Source organism: Pteropus medius, unplaced genomic scaffold (genome assembly GCF_902729225.1).
Source record: "Pteropus medius unplaced genomic scaffold, Ma_sr-lr_union100, whole genome shotgun sequence".
NCBI classification, from domain to species: domain Eukaryota; kingdom Metazoa; phylum Chordata; class Mammalia; order Chiroptera; family Pteropodidae; genus Pteropus; species Pteropus medius.
Window position 1 is genome coordinate 2,262,974 of NW_024350924.1, and position 15,731 is coordinate 2,278,704.

At 33.1% G+C, this 15,731-nt stretch overlaps 1 protein-coding gene across 14 annotated transcripts in view; it reads right to left on the reverse strand.

Moving 5' to 3' along the window:
• Positions 1 to 15,731, reverse strand: part of WDR47 (WD repeat domain 47) — a 47,362-nt gene that overhangs the window by 8,459 nt on the left and 23,172 nt on the right. For 10 of the 14 annotated variants that reach the window (XM_039841051.1, XM_039841056.1, XM_039841052.1 and 7 more), the window contains 5 exons: positions 14,433 to 14,559; positions 10,019 to 10,197; positions 6,835 to 7,095; positions 4,163 to 4,238; positions 2,256 to 2,413 (listed from right to left, as the gene is read on the reverse strand). In XM_039841051.1, the coding sequence (XP_039696985.1) occupies positions 2,256 to 2,413; positions 4,163 to 4,238; positions 6,835 to 7,095; positions 10,019 to 10,197; positions 14,433 to 14,559 (801 nt within the window). The remainder of the gene's footprint in view (positions 1 to 2,255; positions 2,414 to 4,162; positions 4,239 to 6,834; positions 7,096 to 10,018; positions 10,198 to 14,432; positions 14,560 to 15,731) is intronic. The other 4 variants (XM_039841059.1, XM_039841050.1, XM_039841048.1 and 1 more) reach the window with 1 other exon arrangement.

Genomic DNA, 15,731 nt, shown 5'->3' on the forward strand with positions numbered 1-15,731 from the left:
GGCAAGGGAAGGATAAAAAATAAAGGAGGCAAAAGCTCTGTCTAGAGTTTAAAATCTGGCAGGGGTAGTTGCTGTCATGACAACCTACTTACAGTAAGGTATAATGATAACATCACACCTATGTAAAAAAATGTACATGTATTTGGAGATTCATCCTAATGGGTAAAATGACATATCTAGGATTTACTTTAAAATATTTTGGCAACAAACAATAGTTTGAAGCAAATATGACAAACTGACAACTATTCTATTTCGGTGTACTAGTTCTCTACTATTGTGTATGCATCAAAATGTTCATAATTAAGAAGGAAGACTGATAAATCTCCAATGCCTAGAAGGTGCTTAATATTGATATAGAAAACAGATCAGATCAAAAGATCCTCTTTTCAACTGTATATCCAATTCACCACCAGAGCCTACTAATTCTTTTTTAAAATGGATTTCCCTCCATCCATTTTGCTCCACCTCCACTGCCATTACACTAGCCATCACTAACCACGGCCTCCTACCTTTCTCCTAGCGTCCACTCTTATTGCCCTCTGACTCACAGCCAGAGTGATCATCACAAAATGTAGATCTCAACAATACTGCTCTGCTCAAAACTTTCAGCGGTTTCCCATTGCACCCAGGATAAAATCTCACTGGCTACAAAACTCTGCATAATTTAGTTCATGTCTATCTCTGCAGCCTCATCACACTCTAATTTGTAATACTCCAGCCAATCTGAATTTATTTTGGTTCCTCAAAAAGCTCAACTCCTCACTTCATGTTCCCTCTACTTTACCATCTTCTCCTTTCTCTTCACCTGTCTAGGTTCTACTCCTCCTCAGAGGCCCTTCTCTAACTCCCCAATCCTCTCAACTGCCCGTTTTACTCTTACAGAACCTTCTACTTCTCCTTCATAACATCTAACATAATGTATAATTATATTTGTGTGTTTATCTGCATAATACTCATCTTCCCAACTAAATCAGAAGTCCCATAAAGTAAATGAACATGTTCATTTAATCACAACTGTGCCCAAACCCTGGAATAATACCTAGCACATAGGAGCTCAAAATTTGTTAAATAAATTTATTTTATAAAAATCACTTTCTTTGTGAAGAGTGGATGAAACATCTGTGCCAGTATGAGAAATACAAAGAGGAGAAACAGTTAACTTAAGGTCAGGGGAACCTTAGCTATCGCTATTTTCCACTCCCTGATTTGGAATTCTGCCTATTCTCTCACATGTTCCTACTTCACACAATGAGCATCAATAAATTCTATTACTTTCATCTAACATGAGCCCTATTCCCTTGCCTAATATTTAAACATTAGTTCAGTCCGAAAGTCTAAATTTCTGCTTTCAGATACAGAGATACGCAAAAAATGCAAATAAATAAATAATCTCAGCCCTCCATTCTTCAAACTAGGGTTATAATAAAAAAAAGATTTAAGAGTTGTAAAAATTTCCAAAACATATGTAACATATATTGCTTTTTATATTTAATTTTCAAAGGCTTATAGCTTGTTTTTTATTTAGGTGTTTTTGTCTACCGATATGAAAACTATTCCATTTGTGGAATTCATTTCTCTAAAAACAAAATATATCAAATATAGCTCATGACCTTTATTATACTCATTTATTTTGATAGTAAAGCCTTAAATAGACAAAAAGAGTATCTAATCAAAGAACAGAGTTCAGATTCAGTTTTCTGTGAGGTTATATGACTATTTACTTTCTTAGAAACTTTAAAGGTCATATGCCCATTTTTAGTGACATATACCTTTAAAGACATATGCCATCTTTTCAAAACCGATAATCTGTTAAAACAAGAAAGTAAAATCATAGTTAAGTGGACCAAATGAAAATTGAATGTTTATAGTTCAAAATGGTCAAATAGCAGCAATTCCATGTAGTTCAACCTAATAGTTCTTTGAAGCTATTATTATTATAATAAATTTTTTATTTTCTCTAAGTTTATAACTAGCATTACTTTATCTTATGTAATTTAATTGGAACATAAAAATCTTTGAGATAAAAAAATACAAAAACCACGGAAATAAGGAAAACTAGAGTTAAGTGAACAATGGCCTAATCATTATATGATTCTTATGTATAGTTCCTAAGCATGAAAATAAAAATTAAAAAGCTTAATAAAAGGAAAGGAAATAAAAATTAAATGCTACTGAATGGCAATTCTGAAAAAGGGACCAATATACTTAAATTAAAAACTAAAGCAAGAATGACAGTACAAACCATCTATCCTCACCTTGGATCGATCACTTCTGGATAGGCACATACTCTCAGTGTTTTTGAATTTGAACCAACAGCATATAAACCACCACCTGGATGAAAAGCCACTGCTCTAACAGCCTGTGTGTCTTCTAGGGTATTAATACAAACAAACTGCTTTTTTGATTTGTCATCCTATGGAAAGAACAAACATGAAAGTCATCCTATGAAAAAATGATTCAAGAATTCATCTTTATCCCACTTTAAATTCATGTGAACTGTATTATTCACTTTATCACTTTATGTTCATTATCTACAATCATGTTATTTTAAATAGCAAACCCAAATTTTTCCATTTTTCACTTCTCATTGCTACACTAAGCTCCGATAGGTTATAGAAATTCAAGTTTTTCTTCACTTACTATAACAAAATATAAAAATATGCATTCCTATATTAAATTCTCTTTAACTGTCAAGGAAAAAAAAAGAGCCCACATACATAATTCTTACAAAAACAGCATAACATTATTTATGTTTCTCTAAGTAGAAAGTATAAAGGACTATATTTTAATACACTTAGGGTGAAAAAAAAAGTTTGGCATTATCTCCAGCAATTAATATTTCAAACTGAAATTGTAAAATACTCTTTTAAAACTGTAAAAATGATTTTAATCAGAACATTTAATTTGAGCCTCATTTTTATTTTAAACTGTCAACCTGTCTGCCTACAGCCCTCTTCTGAGGAAGGTAAGTAGTTCTGTATAAAAGCTTTGATGACTCCTGCCATTGGTGTCATTTGAAGCCCCACTGCTACCCTGACCAGGAATGACTGGCCCTGGAAGCAGGACCTCCAGACTGGGTGTGGTCAACAGACTCAACCAAATCAGGTCCTTGAGAAGTATGAATGCCAAGTACATAACAAAGGTAAACCACTTCAGCTCTGGTTGTATCCCGAGAGCTCATGGTGACTTTATCAATTAAGAGATTATGCCTCTTCCTACCCCAAACTTTTATGTATTCATGCAATACATCCTTATGGGGGAGTAAGGGAATCAACCTGATATGTCACATTATGTGTGTCATGTAATTGAATAAATTCTTATATTATTCATATGAATTTATTTGACCAGAAATGCTACATTTTTTAATAATACACATACAAGAAATATGACCATTTGCCAAGTGAATAGCATGGGTAGATAAGAGAAAATGGGAGGGTAAAGATTACTTGATCAAATGGACTATAGCACATTAATAATAATTATTAAGGGTTGCTTTATAGCAAAAGTGGCAGAACCACAAATAAACTATTGCTCTTCTCCAATGAGTTTAAAAATTTTTTAAATTTGTTGTCATTTTAAAAATAAAGTTCCCATAAAAGTCTATAGTTCTAGCTTCTCTTGGAGATCAAAAGAACTGGAAACACTAGGTGAGCATATTTGTGCAAGAGGCAAGTATTCCTTTGTGCTTATCACAAAAATCATCAACTTTATTCATTTATGTTAGCTGGTTGACCCCACAGGCATCAGAAATAATGACTTTGTATATGGGGTTAAAATTTGACTAGAGAAAATAAGAATGAAGCCGTATACTAGTTAGGGAAAGTGTCTGGCTCCAAAGCAGAAAACAGGTGCGCTGACGAGAAGCCCAAAGGAGATATCAATAACAACTGAACGAGTAAATCACAGGGTTCAGAGAGCAGTGCACGGCCCCGACTCGTGGACCAAGATCACAACTGGGCCACTAATATAAATACTCTCCGATGTGTTTTCTGAGGCACCCTCCTCACTTAGCCCAGTGAAAGCTCAACTACCTTGAGATAAATACCAGCATTAACAATAATGACCATTTCCAAAAATGGTCCTTTCTTTGAATTGAGAATTCCTTAGCAAACTTTGCAAATATATATAAAAACACTGAAATTTCCTTCCCTCAAAGTATTACCTCTTCCCCTCTTGATCTTGACAGATTCCCTGCAGAATCTCCAAAAGGTGGCTTAATGACCAAATGTTCTGATGAGCTGTGAGAATAGAAATTCAAATAAAGTTTATTCTGAATATCAAAACAGAAACTAATTTACCCTTTCAATCTCTCTCTCTCTCTTTTTTTTTGGCAAATAACTCTCATTATTTCTAGTCGAAGTTACTCTCTGGAGCCATTAATTAAGAGGCTCTGGATTCAGTGACACCAAGCATGGTTGTAAGGAGGGAGTGAGAAGCCATTCTGGAAAGGAGATTAAGTCAAAGTCCACGAATTTTATAGTGCAATCTCAAGTACCTTTCCCCTGCTTAGTTCCAGAATCCTGGTTGCTATGCTTAAAAGCTATTCCAGGCAGGAACTTGGATTGCTCTTTAGGAAAAGTATCTGACCCAAGAGAAGACTAGCAGAAACTGACAGTTGAGGGTCCCACCATAAAGCAATGTTTCCACTTAATCACTTCTTTGTGAGTCCATCATGCAGACAGATCCATCCATATATGTAAACCCTCCTTCCAGTCAGCATTTTTTAATGCCTCACTCTTTACAGATAGTAAAGGATTTCCAGATACTTGAAGAAAGCCTCTCAGATAAAATCCAGAGGCTAAAACAAACAAAAAGGAATTTATAAGGAGAGGCAATTCAGGAAAACAAATGCTACAATGATATGAGGAAATAACCCAGGAAACAAGAAAAAGATCTGTAAAAAAATTTTAAGGAAAATTAAAGGATAAGATCTTAGAAATAAAAATATGATAGCAGAAAAAAATTAATCAATAGAAAATGGAGGTGAGGAAATGGCTATAATATTTTTTTCAATTTCTCAGAACTTAAGTTTCTAGCTTAAAAGGGCCCACAAAGTACCCAGCAAAAAAAAGAAAAATAGACCCAGTCTGATATGTATCTTGAAGTTTTGGAACATCGGGGAAATTAAGTCCTAAAAAATTCCAGAGTGGAAAATCAGCAGACATCATACAAAGGATCACGTTAAAATAGCATCAGACTTCTTATCAAGAACACTGAAACATGTAGCAATGCCCCTGAGACTCTGAGGAATGATTTCCATCCTAGAACTCTACATTCAGCTATGGTAGCAAAGCATATGTGAAAATTTAGACGTGCAAAGTGTCAGAACCTTCAGCTCTGATGTATCCCTTTTCAGAAAACTATATGAGATCCTAAAAACAGGTGATCCAACAGAGGGGAGAGGCAAAGGAAATTCCGAGGACCATAGTGAAGTCCCGGGAATCTCTAGGCCAGAATAAAATGACCAAGAAGCAATAAATACAAAGGGAGGCAGGAGTGATATTGGAGGGATGTCTCTAGAAGGGAAAAAAGTAGAAAAGAGAAAGTACTTGATATTTTTTACTGTAATAAGGGTTTTAAAATTTTACAGTTCTGTCAAAGCATCTGCATATAGTTTGGTGATAGGTACTAAGAAAACTAAGCATACACACATCACATGCACACCAGAAGTGAGGCAATTACTGTCCCCATGACAAACAGAAAGTTGCATGAAAAGGACATGCAATCAGTTGTAAATAACATTATATGGCCACAGAAATGTTAACACTGAATACTGATTTAAACAAAAATTGATATATATTAGAAAGAAGGAGTAGACAAAGTGAGTGTGTTGTGGGTGAGGAATATGGTAGCTAAATCTAACTGGCAGGGAATCAATGAATAAAAATAGTAATAGAAGCATGTTATTCAGAAATGTGGAGATATACAGCAAAAGAAACAGCTAATTGGGTTCAAAATGACAGCCTACAGGAAGTAGAAATCATGAAAAAGATGGGATTCTGTTTTATATTAAGCCTTGAAATGCTACTTGTTTTTTAGTCCATGTGTGTATATTACTTTGATAAAAATAAAAATTAAAGTTTAAAATTTGAGTTCTACTTTTGGAAATACACAAAACAAGTGTTAAAGGGACTATAATAAAGAAGCAAATATTAGATAAACTTGTGCTCTCAAGTATAAAACTAGAGATTCTGATGCTAAATTTACAAGGCCGATTCCTATAAGCATTAAAATGCCAACAGCAAGTTATGCATTTTCAAATGAACCTCTTTCAAAGGTGTTTAATGTAAAGAGTAGATGAAGAAAATGCTCGACTATTCCCACTGCATAAATTAACACTTGTTTACTAATGATAGCAAGTTAAAAAAATTTCCCTGACTAATAAATATGCAAGAAGGGTTCAATTGCTTTAACTGCCAGCACTGCCAAGACCACCTTGTGGCAATCATTTTATCATGTTAAAACATCTTGTGCCCTGGAAGTCTGTGAATTAAAAGATTATTTGTTGAAAGGTACCAATGGCAAGAAAAAAAAAAAATCAGGGAGAAGATAAAAAGCCTAAAACGATATGACCTCTGAGTAAGATGGCTTATAAAAAACAAAATTGTCTTGCTGGTGGTAAAAAAACAAAAAGAAAGATAGAGGAATAAAGACTATTAGGAGACTTAAAAGTCAGTAGAAGAGAATATAGATAAATGAAGGCATATTACAAAGAAACTTGGTAGGTAATGAGCTCCAAAAACTATAAGTCTCCAAAGAGAAGTTTGAATTTCTATATTTCTATTCATTAGTACGAAGTTAAAATTTCCAGGTTTTACAAAGTAAAGCACTTACATTTGGTTTCCACAAGAAGGTGATTCCTCAAGAAAAGGTATGTGATTTGTTGATCCAGGATTACGAGGTGTGCTTGTGTGAATATTTGAAGCATCATGTGTTAATCTCTGACTAGAGTCTTGGGGTGGTGTAGTAAAGCTAATTACAGAAGAATTATTAGATCCATTGCCTTTGCTCCCATTACATTGCTGGTTGAGCACCGATACATCATTACCAAGGCTATCCATTCCGATATTTAATTCACCAAGCTTTTGAATGGACCTACAAAACAATGTAATCATATTAAAATGAAAAGTAATCACATTCCTAACATATAGAAGATTAAAAGTTTGAGAAGGTAAATAAATACATGCACATGTAATATATAATCACTGGCCAATTTAGTACTAAAAAATTATCATCTTCAGCTTTAGGCATAACCAAGATACTGAAAGAAGATCCACATTTTTCTACAGTATACCACTGTAAAGGAAATAGGCATAATGGGTATCATTACTATTAAACACCTTTTACCATATAAACATTTTTAAAATCGGTTTCTTCTCTGGTATAACTTTCAATTTAAAACCTAATTTTAAAAAAAACCCAAAACTTAATTTCCCAAAAGTCAATAAAAATATCACCACTAACAAAATTTCTCACCAACACAACAAATCATTTTCATTAGATCTGTTTAGTAATATCATGTCAACAAGAAAATAAATGACTAGAGCAAGCCTAGGACAAAGTCAAGTGGCATCCCTATTATTCATACATGCATTCATTCGTTCATTCGTCAGACTGATCCAGGCACTAGGGAGATAAAACAGGAGCAAAACAAGTAAGCCTCAGGGCCTTTCCCTCACCACAAGTTTCTACATTAGGGCAGTCTGACTCCTTATGCTGTATTCATAGCTCCAAAAAGAAGCTGTCAGGCTTTTTAAGATTTAGACCCAGAACTGGCCCAGCATCACGCTCTCTAGCCTAGATTCAAAATGAGATAAACTACACAAGGGGTATGATTACAAAGAGGTATAGTAGCTCATTGTATTTTCTAACATTATTTTGAGTGGATGTGTATTTAAGGCTTTAAGATTTTAAAAGAGCAGCTGAATAGTATTAAAGGAATTGGCAGCCATTACTAAATATTTATAGGTTAAACATTTTAAATAGACAGTATGTCCAAAATATTGTTCTATGAAACACTAATCCTGTGAAATGCTCCCCATTAAAAAAAAAAAAAAAAAAAAAAAGTCTCAGGTTAAATAAATTTGGTAAATGTTAAGCATAAGGAGTCTAAAATGCTAACATATCATTTTGACTAAAGTGGGGAGGGTGGTGGAAGGTAGGTATGCCTATCATAAGTGCCAAATCAATGGTGCCAATTATTAGTATTAGAAACAAAATAGAAACAAAATATTAAGAGGTATAAAGTGATGATACAGTACTGTTAATAAAAATCCTATCATGTTTTAGTTGTTTTTTTCCAATAAGATCTATTATATAACATAACTCTTATTTCTCTTCCTCTTTCTACACCTCCTGGAAGGGAGAAGCAAAAATTAAATCTGGAAGCTAAGCTCTGCTACTAGAATGATTTGGAAGAATAAAACCTTAAGGAGAAAAAGCACCTTTTAATTTATAGATTTTATCTCTATTCAATTTGTCCTTGGTATCAGTCAGGTGCTCTAAAGTCCCTGCACAGGCTCAAATATATAAAACTAAGGGCCTAGAAAAAAATTTAATAGAAGTATTACATTAAAGGTTAAAAAATAGAATAGATTAGAAAAGGTTAAGAGAACAACAGAGAATTTATGTGAAACTAATTTACAAAAGCTTAGGATAAACAGTCATTCATACTTACAACAGGCTTGGTTATCCTATGAATTTTTGTAACATAACTTAAATGTCATTTTAAATTCTAATCTCTAAAGAAGTTGAGAATAGTTGTTAACAATAAATATGCTCTAAATTAAATCTAAATTACAGTAAATAATTTTAATTCTATTAATAATTGTCTTTAAAGGAAGGATAAACCATCTCGAATAGTTTAACTTTTTTTCTGAGGAGTCCATGCCTACAACTTTTGGGATCACAGAACTTTGCCACTTTATCTTCTAACTTAATGCTAGATATCTGCTTTCACTGAAAAATAATATGCTCAAGAAGTCAAACTGTAAACATGACTTTTATGGATATGAAGAAGACATTCAAGAACCAGAAGTGACAATTCATCAAATTAGGATAATTCTGATAAGCCACTGACTTAATCAGAGGTGATAAGAAAACCATCTTCAAACTGAATGTTCAGAGGCCTACTTAGACACTTTAGATTACCATTATAAATATTCCTTGTGTGAAGGTTTGTAGACAGGATAAATTTCAGGATCACTGACCTGCACAAGCCTCAGAGTGACAAGCAGATTACTTCCAGTATTACTGAACCAAGTAAACTTTATGACAGTCACCATTGCATTGCCTAATCAAAATTATGATGATAGCCAACAATTACGGCATAATTCCTATATGCCAGGAATTATTCTAAGTAATTTTATATGTATTAACTTATTTAATTTCCAACTCCCCTTGCTCATTTAAATACAGATATTTTTATTTACTAATTTAAAAAACATGTATATGTATGTAGGTGTGTGTTTATATATAAATATATATTTTCTATAATTAAAAATGATATAAGTTCATGCTGTCTTGGCAGAGATCATGTAATAATCATTTTAATACACTGAATTCAAAAGAATCTGAAAGTATAAGCACTCAAAATAACAATAAAAATAACAGATAACACTTCATATAGTGCCAGGTACTGTTCTAAGCACTTTACTCATTTAATCTTCACGGCAACCCTGTGAAGATGAGAAAACAAGTGAAAAGAAGCTAAGTAACTTCCCACAGATCCTCCGCTGCCCTGGGACAGAGCTGGACCCTGGCAGCCTGCTTCCAGCCTGCGCATTGAACCACCCGTTCTGCTCTTGTTGCTTAGGTGTGAAAGGACATGAAAGGGGAGGACAGAACTAGCTGAGCCCTCTGAATACTGCGACTGGAAGATACTATGTAACTCCATGTTACTTGAAACACTTGAAAAGCCTTAAAATTTCAAACTATACATGGAAAGTAGCAGTTATTACATGCTTCTAATAGCTTTTAAATAATTCCTTATATTTAAAAAAGTGACTAAAAGACCAACCTATTAAGGAATTGTTCAGTGAGATTCTGCTGCTGTTCAGGACCATCCTCCTGATTCACGCCTCCTTCAAGCAGCATCTGCTGGTATATCTGTCGCTGTTGCTCCTTCTGTTCTAAATGCTGTTGATAACGTAATCTTTGCCTATAATATTCTTGAAATTGTTCTGTTGAATCTCGAAGCTTAAAAAAGATTTAAAAAAATGTATTTGAACAGACTGTGACTGAATTATGTCCCAACTCAATATTACTTCTATAAACACTGAATATACAAATAGCTATGTTTAACAATTAGCAAATACTTAATATATTACTCTTTGAAAAACAGCATAGTATCCATGAGTCTTAAATAGTCAAGTAGATCAGTTAATTTGTTTTAATTCACAGGAAGAGACTGACCAAATGAATGGTCATCCTAGATCCTTGACTAACTCAAAATAAAAATACAGATTATAGTGGTCACAGGGGAAACATGGTTAAAGAATGTGAATGAGGATAAAGACGAATACAAATCTCTATTACTTGAAAAAATACTTACTGAGGGACTGCACTAATATTTAATAAACATAATATTACCTTATCCAACACATTTAATAGGTTTCTCTAGAGAGAAACTTATAAAATTTTCCTCGAAAACAATACTTTAATTCAGAACTCAAAAGGCCTTTAACCAAAAAGTGGAAGAAGTGGTATCGACCTTCCTACTTCATCCTTCTAAAACAACTGTATAACACTCAAATTCATAGGATCTAAATATTTAGTGAATTCCAATATTGGCAAAGAAACAATCCTCTGGCAAGCTGGAGTCTGGTCACATTACATGGATCACGTGAACTAGGGTTACCCTAAAATAAAATAGTCATCTCTAAATTTGGCCAACACCGACAATAAGCTTAACCATGAGCCTAGTCACAACTAACTAAAGATAGGACAGTCTCCCTTTTCCAGGAAATAGTAACGGTCCTCCTCTATTTCATAATTAACAGTAATAACTCTGAGACAAAATTATGTCCTTTTTAAAAATAATTTTATTGTCATAAAGTAAATATAAAATTTGTCATTTTAACCATTTCTAAGTATACAATTCAGTGGCATTAATTATATTCACAATGTTGTACAGCCATCATCACTATCTATTTACAAAAATTTTCATCACTCCAAACAGAAATTCTGTAACCATTAAGCAATAGCTCCCGATTTCCCCCTCCCGCAAGCCCCTGGTAATCTCCATTCTACTGTCTCTATGAATTTGCCTATTCTAGATAATTCATATTATAAGTGGAATCGTACAATACTTGTCCTTTTGTGTCTGGCTTATTTCATTTAGCATGATGTTTTCAAGGTTCATCCATGATGTAGCATATGTCAGAACTTTACTCTTTTTTTATGGCTGAATAATATTCTATTGTATGGATATACCACTTTTGTTTATCCATTAATCTGTGGATGGACACGGGTTATTTCTACCTTTTGGCTACTATAAATAATGCTGCTATGAGCACAAATATACAGATATCTCTTGAATCCTTGTTTTCAATGCTTTTGGGTGCACATATACCTAGAGGTGGAATTACTGAGTTACATGGTAATTCTTTGTTTAGCTTTTTGAGGTACCACCAAATCACAGCAACTGTACTACTTTATATTCCAATGTTTGAAGGTTCAAATTTCTCTACTTTCTCACCAACATTTGTTATTTTCCACTGCTTTGATTTAAGCCATCCTTGTAGTTGGGAACTTGTATTTCATTGTGGTTGTGATTTGCATTTCCCTAATGACTACTGATGTTCTGCATCTGTTCATGTTATTATTGGCCATTCAGAAATGTCTATTCAAGTCCTTTTTTAAAAAAATTGGATTGTTTGTATTTTCGTTGTTGGGTTGTAGTACAGGCATACCTTGGAGATGTCATAGGTTTGGTTCCAGACCATTGTTATAAAGCAACTATTTCAATAAAGCAAGTTAATATGAAATTTTGTTTTCCTAGTGCATGTTTACACTATAATGTAGTCTATTAAATGTGCAATAGCATTATGTCTAAAAAAATGTACATACCTTAATAAAAAAAAAATACTTTATTGCTAAAAAATGCTAGCCATCATTTGAGCATTCAGCAAATTGTAATCTGTTTGGTGCCAGTGCAGACTTGCCTGATGCAGAGTTGCCACAAACCTTCGATTTCTAAAGTCACGGTATCTGTTAAGCGCAATGAAGTGAAGTGCAATAAAACAAGGTATGCCTGTAGTTCTTCATATAGTCTGGAGATATTAAACTCTTATCAGATATATACTTTTCCCATTCCATAGAGCTGTCTTTTCACTTTTTTGATAATGTCTTTTGGTGCACAGATATTTTAAATTTTGGTGAAATCCAAGTTACCAATTTTTATGTTTGTTGCTCATGCTTTTGGTATCATATCTAAGAACACATTACAAAATCCAAGGTTATAAAGATTTATGCCTATATTTTCTTCCAAGTGTTTTCTTCTAAGTGTTTTTGGAAGATTTTGGGAAGAATTAGTGGTAACCCTTCCTTAAATGTTTGGCAGAATTCACCAGCAAAGCCATCTCATCCTGGACTTTGCTTTTTGATTACTGATTCAACCTCTACTTGTTATAGGTACATTGAGATTTTCTACTTCTTGAGTCAGTTTATGTAATTTGTGTGTTTCTAGAAATTTGTCCAATTCATCTAGGTTATCTAATTTTTTGGCTTACAAACTGGTCACAATATTCTCTTATAAGTGGTTTTTAATATTAAATGTTGATAGTAATGTCTTGGTTTCATTTCTGATTTTAGTTATTTGTGTATTTTTTCTTTTTTTCTTTGTTAATCTAAGGGCTCATCAATTTTGTTGATCTTTTTAAAGAACCAACTCTTGTTTTATTGATTCTCTTTATTGTTTTCCTATTCTGTACTTTGTCTCCTTTCTAATCTTTATTACTTCCCTCTTTCCTTCTGCTAGATTTGGGTTTAGTTTGCTTTTCTTTTATAGTTCCTAAAGGCATAAGGTTAGGTTACTGATTTGAAATCTTCTTTTTTAATGGAGGAATTTACAGCTATAAATGTCCCCCTGAGCACTGCTTTTGCTGCATCCTATAAGTTTGGAATGTTGTATGTTTTGATATGTTCTTTTTACTTCCATTAGCCTCTAAGGATTTTCTAATTTCCCTTGTGATTTCTTCTTTGGCCGATTGGTTGTTTAAGACTTGTTATCTAATTTCCATAAATTTGTGAATATTCTATTTTCCATCTGTTATTATTAATTTTTAATAATAACACTATGGTCAGAGAAGATACCTTACATGATTTCAATCTTTTAAAACTTATTGAGATTTGTTTTATGTCCTGATATATGGTCTATCCTGAAGAATGTTGCATGCAAACTTGAGAAGAATATGTATTTTGTTATTATTGGAGTGTTTTATAGATGCCTGTTAGGTCTAATTGTTTTACAGTGTTGTTCAAGTCCCCTACATCCTTACTGATCCTTTGTTCAGATGTCCTATACGTAAGTGGGGTACTGAAGTCTTCAACTATTACTGCATAACTATTTCTCCCTTCAACTCTGTCAATGTTTGCTTCATATATTTTGGAGTTCTGTTGTCTGGTACAAATGCATATCTGTAATATTTATTATTTATTTATTACATATTTAATAGTAATTTTTCTAGTTCATTCTTAATATTTAGTTGATATTATTCAACTAAATACTCAAAAAATTCAAAAAATTATTCAACTTATTAAAACTACCTACTACTCACTCTTTCTCAGTGGCATTTAAATGAGATAAAATTTGCACCTTAATTTATGCCTCACTATTTCCTTTCCAAACGCCATGGAAAAATAATCTGGAATGCGAAAAACTTAAATAAACATATTAGTCTATATTAAAAATGTCAATTCCTTGTTCATTAATTAGTAAAATAAAAAGCATATAACTTAAAAATGCAAGCTATCCATGTTTAATGTGAGTTCAATTACTCAAATACCAAAATATAGAAGATTAATATCAATCTAAAATAATTGTTAGTAAATTCATCTGTTAAAATAGTCCAAAATACACAATGACAACTAAAAGTACCATATATTCTTAAGGAAGAGAGGAGAAAATAGGGTGATTAATAAGAAAATCTAGATATTCTCTCTACTACTTCCAAATATCAGAAAATCCTTTTAAAATTCTATCTAACTACAGCCATGCCACCCTGAACGCCTGATCTCGTCTGATCTCAAAAGCTAAACAAGGTCAAGCCTGATTAGTATACTTGGATGGGAGACCACCTAGGAATACCAGATGCTGTAGGTGTTTTAAAAAATAAAAATAAAAATAAATAAAATAAAATTCTATCTAAGCAAATATCATTACTTCTCACAAAGAGTATAACTCTAAAGATGCTGTGTGTAGTAAATATTACCTCATTTTTTTCTTGCTTAGCTGGTCCTGGATTCTGTGCTCCATTTGCAGGCTCTTTTTCTGAAACTGAACTCTGGCCCAGGATTTCACTGTTGATAGGCCGCTGTCCCTCAACAGGTGTATCACTTCTTCCAGAAATGTGCAAAAAAACAAAAAGAAAGTTGGCGGGGAGGGGGTTGGTGAAGGAAAATATAGTTTAGAGAAGTTTTAATTTTAAACAATTAACATTTAGCCTACGTGTTTATCAAATGTACAAAAATAGATTTTTATTTTCCTTTCCTCTTTTAAGTATACTACATAAGGGATTTTTTTAAAAAAAGAATGTGCTTATTATGGATGAGCACTGGATTATTAAGCAAGGAGGGTAGGGGCTCCCATCAAAAATAAGATGTGTAGCCTTAGGGAAATCACTTACATTCTCTGTGGCTCAACTTCACCTATAAATCAAATAAAAGGTTGGATGAACTACTGTCTAAATTCGCTTTATGAACTCTTAATATGTGATACTGTTATCCAAACATTATTTTTTTTCCTCTAATATGGTTCAACAAAATTTTAAGAATTGTTGCTATTTTATTAAAAGGTTTTCTTTGGTTTATTTGCATTTAACATAAAAGCTAAGCATACATTTTTTCCAATATTTTTAACGTATGCTAATTAGTAAGCTTGACATCTCAGGTCGCTCCTAACATTTTTCTAAAACACTAGCAATTTCTACTTTTCATAATTATACTCTGTTCAAAATTTTTAATAACTAACATCATCCAAAGATGATGAATACCACAGACATTTACACAGATTACCTATTGGTACAAGGCACCATGGGAACAAATACAAAAGTAAAATGATCTTTGCCTTCAAGGAATTTGATTATGAGTGGCCTCATAATGGCCTCTCTGGGCAGAAGTATGTAAGACATATCAAAACATAGCTTGATGGTCCAGGGAAACAGAGCTAGCTAGTCATTTTCACAAAGGCACCATTAGTTAGGAGCCTAGTACTCATAAATACCTAAACACACATACACGCACACACACACCCAGAGGAGGAAGGAGAAAGACTTTGAGAAGAGTTTTCAGCTACCAGGATGTGCTGTAAACTGCTAATGACCATAAGAAGCCCCCTTTAATGTCCATAAAGTAGAATTTGTAAGAGTTATTAACTGTATAGAGATAGAATAAAATGACCTTCATAAAGTAACATTTGATTTAATTTTGAACTTTATATAGCACTTCCACATGCATTCTCATTTAACCTGTGGAATAGATTATAACTCTCATTTCACAGGTGAGGAAACAGA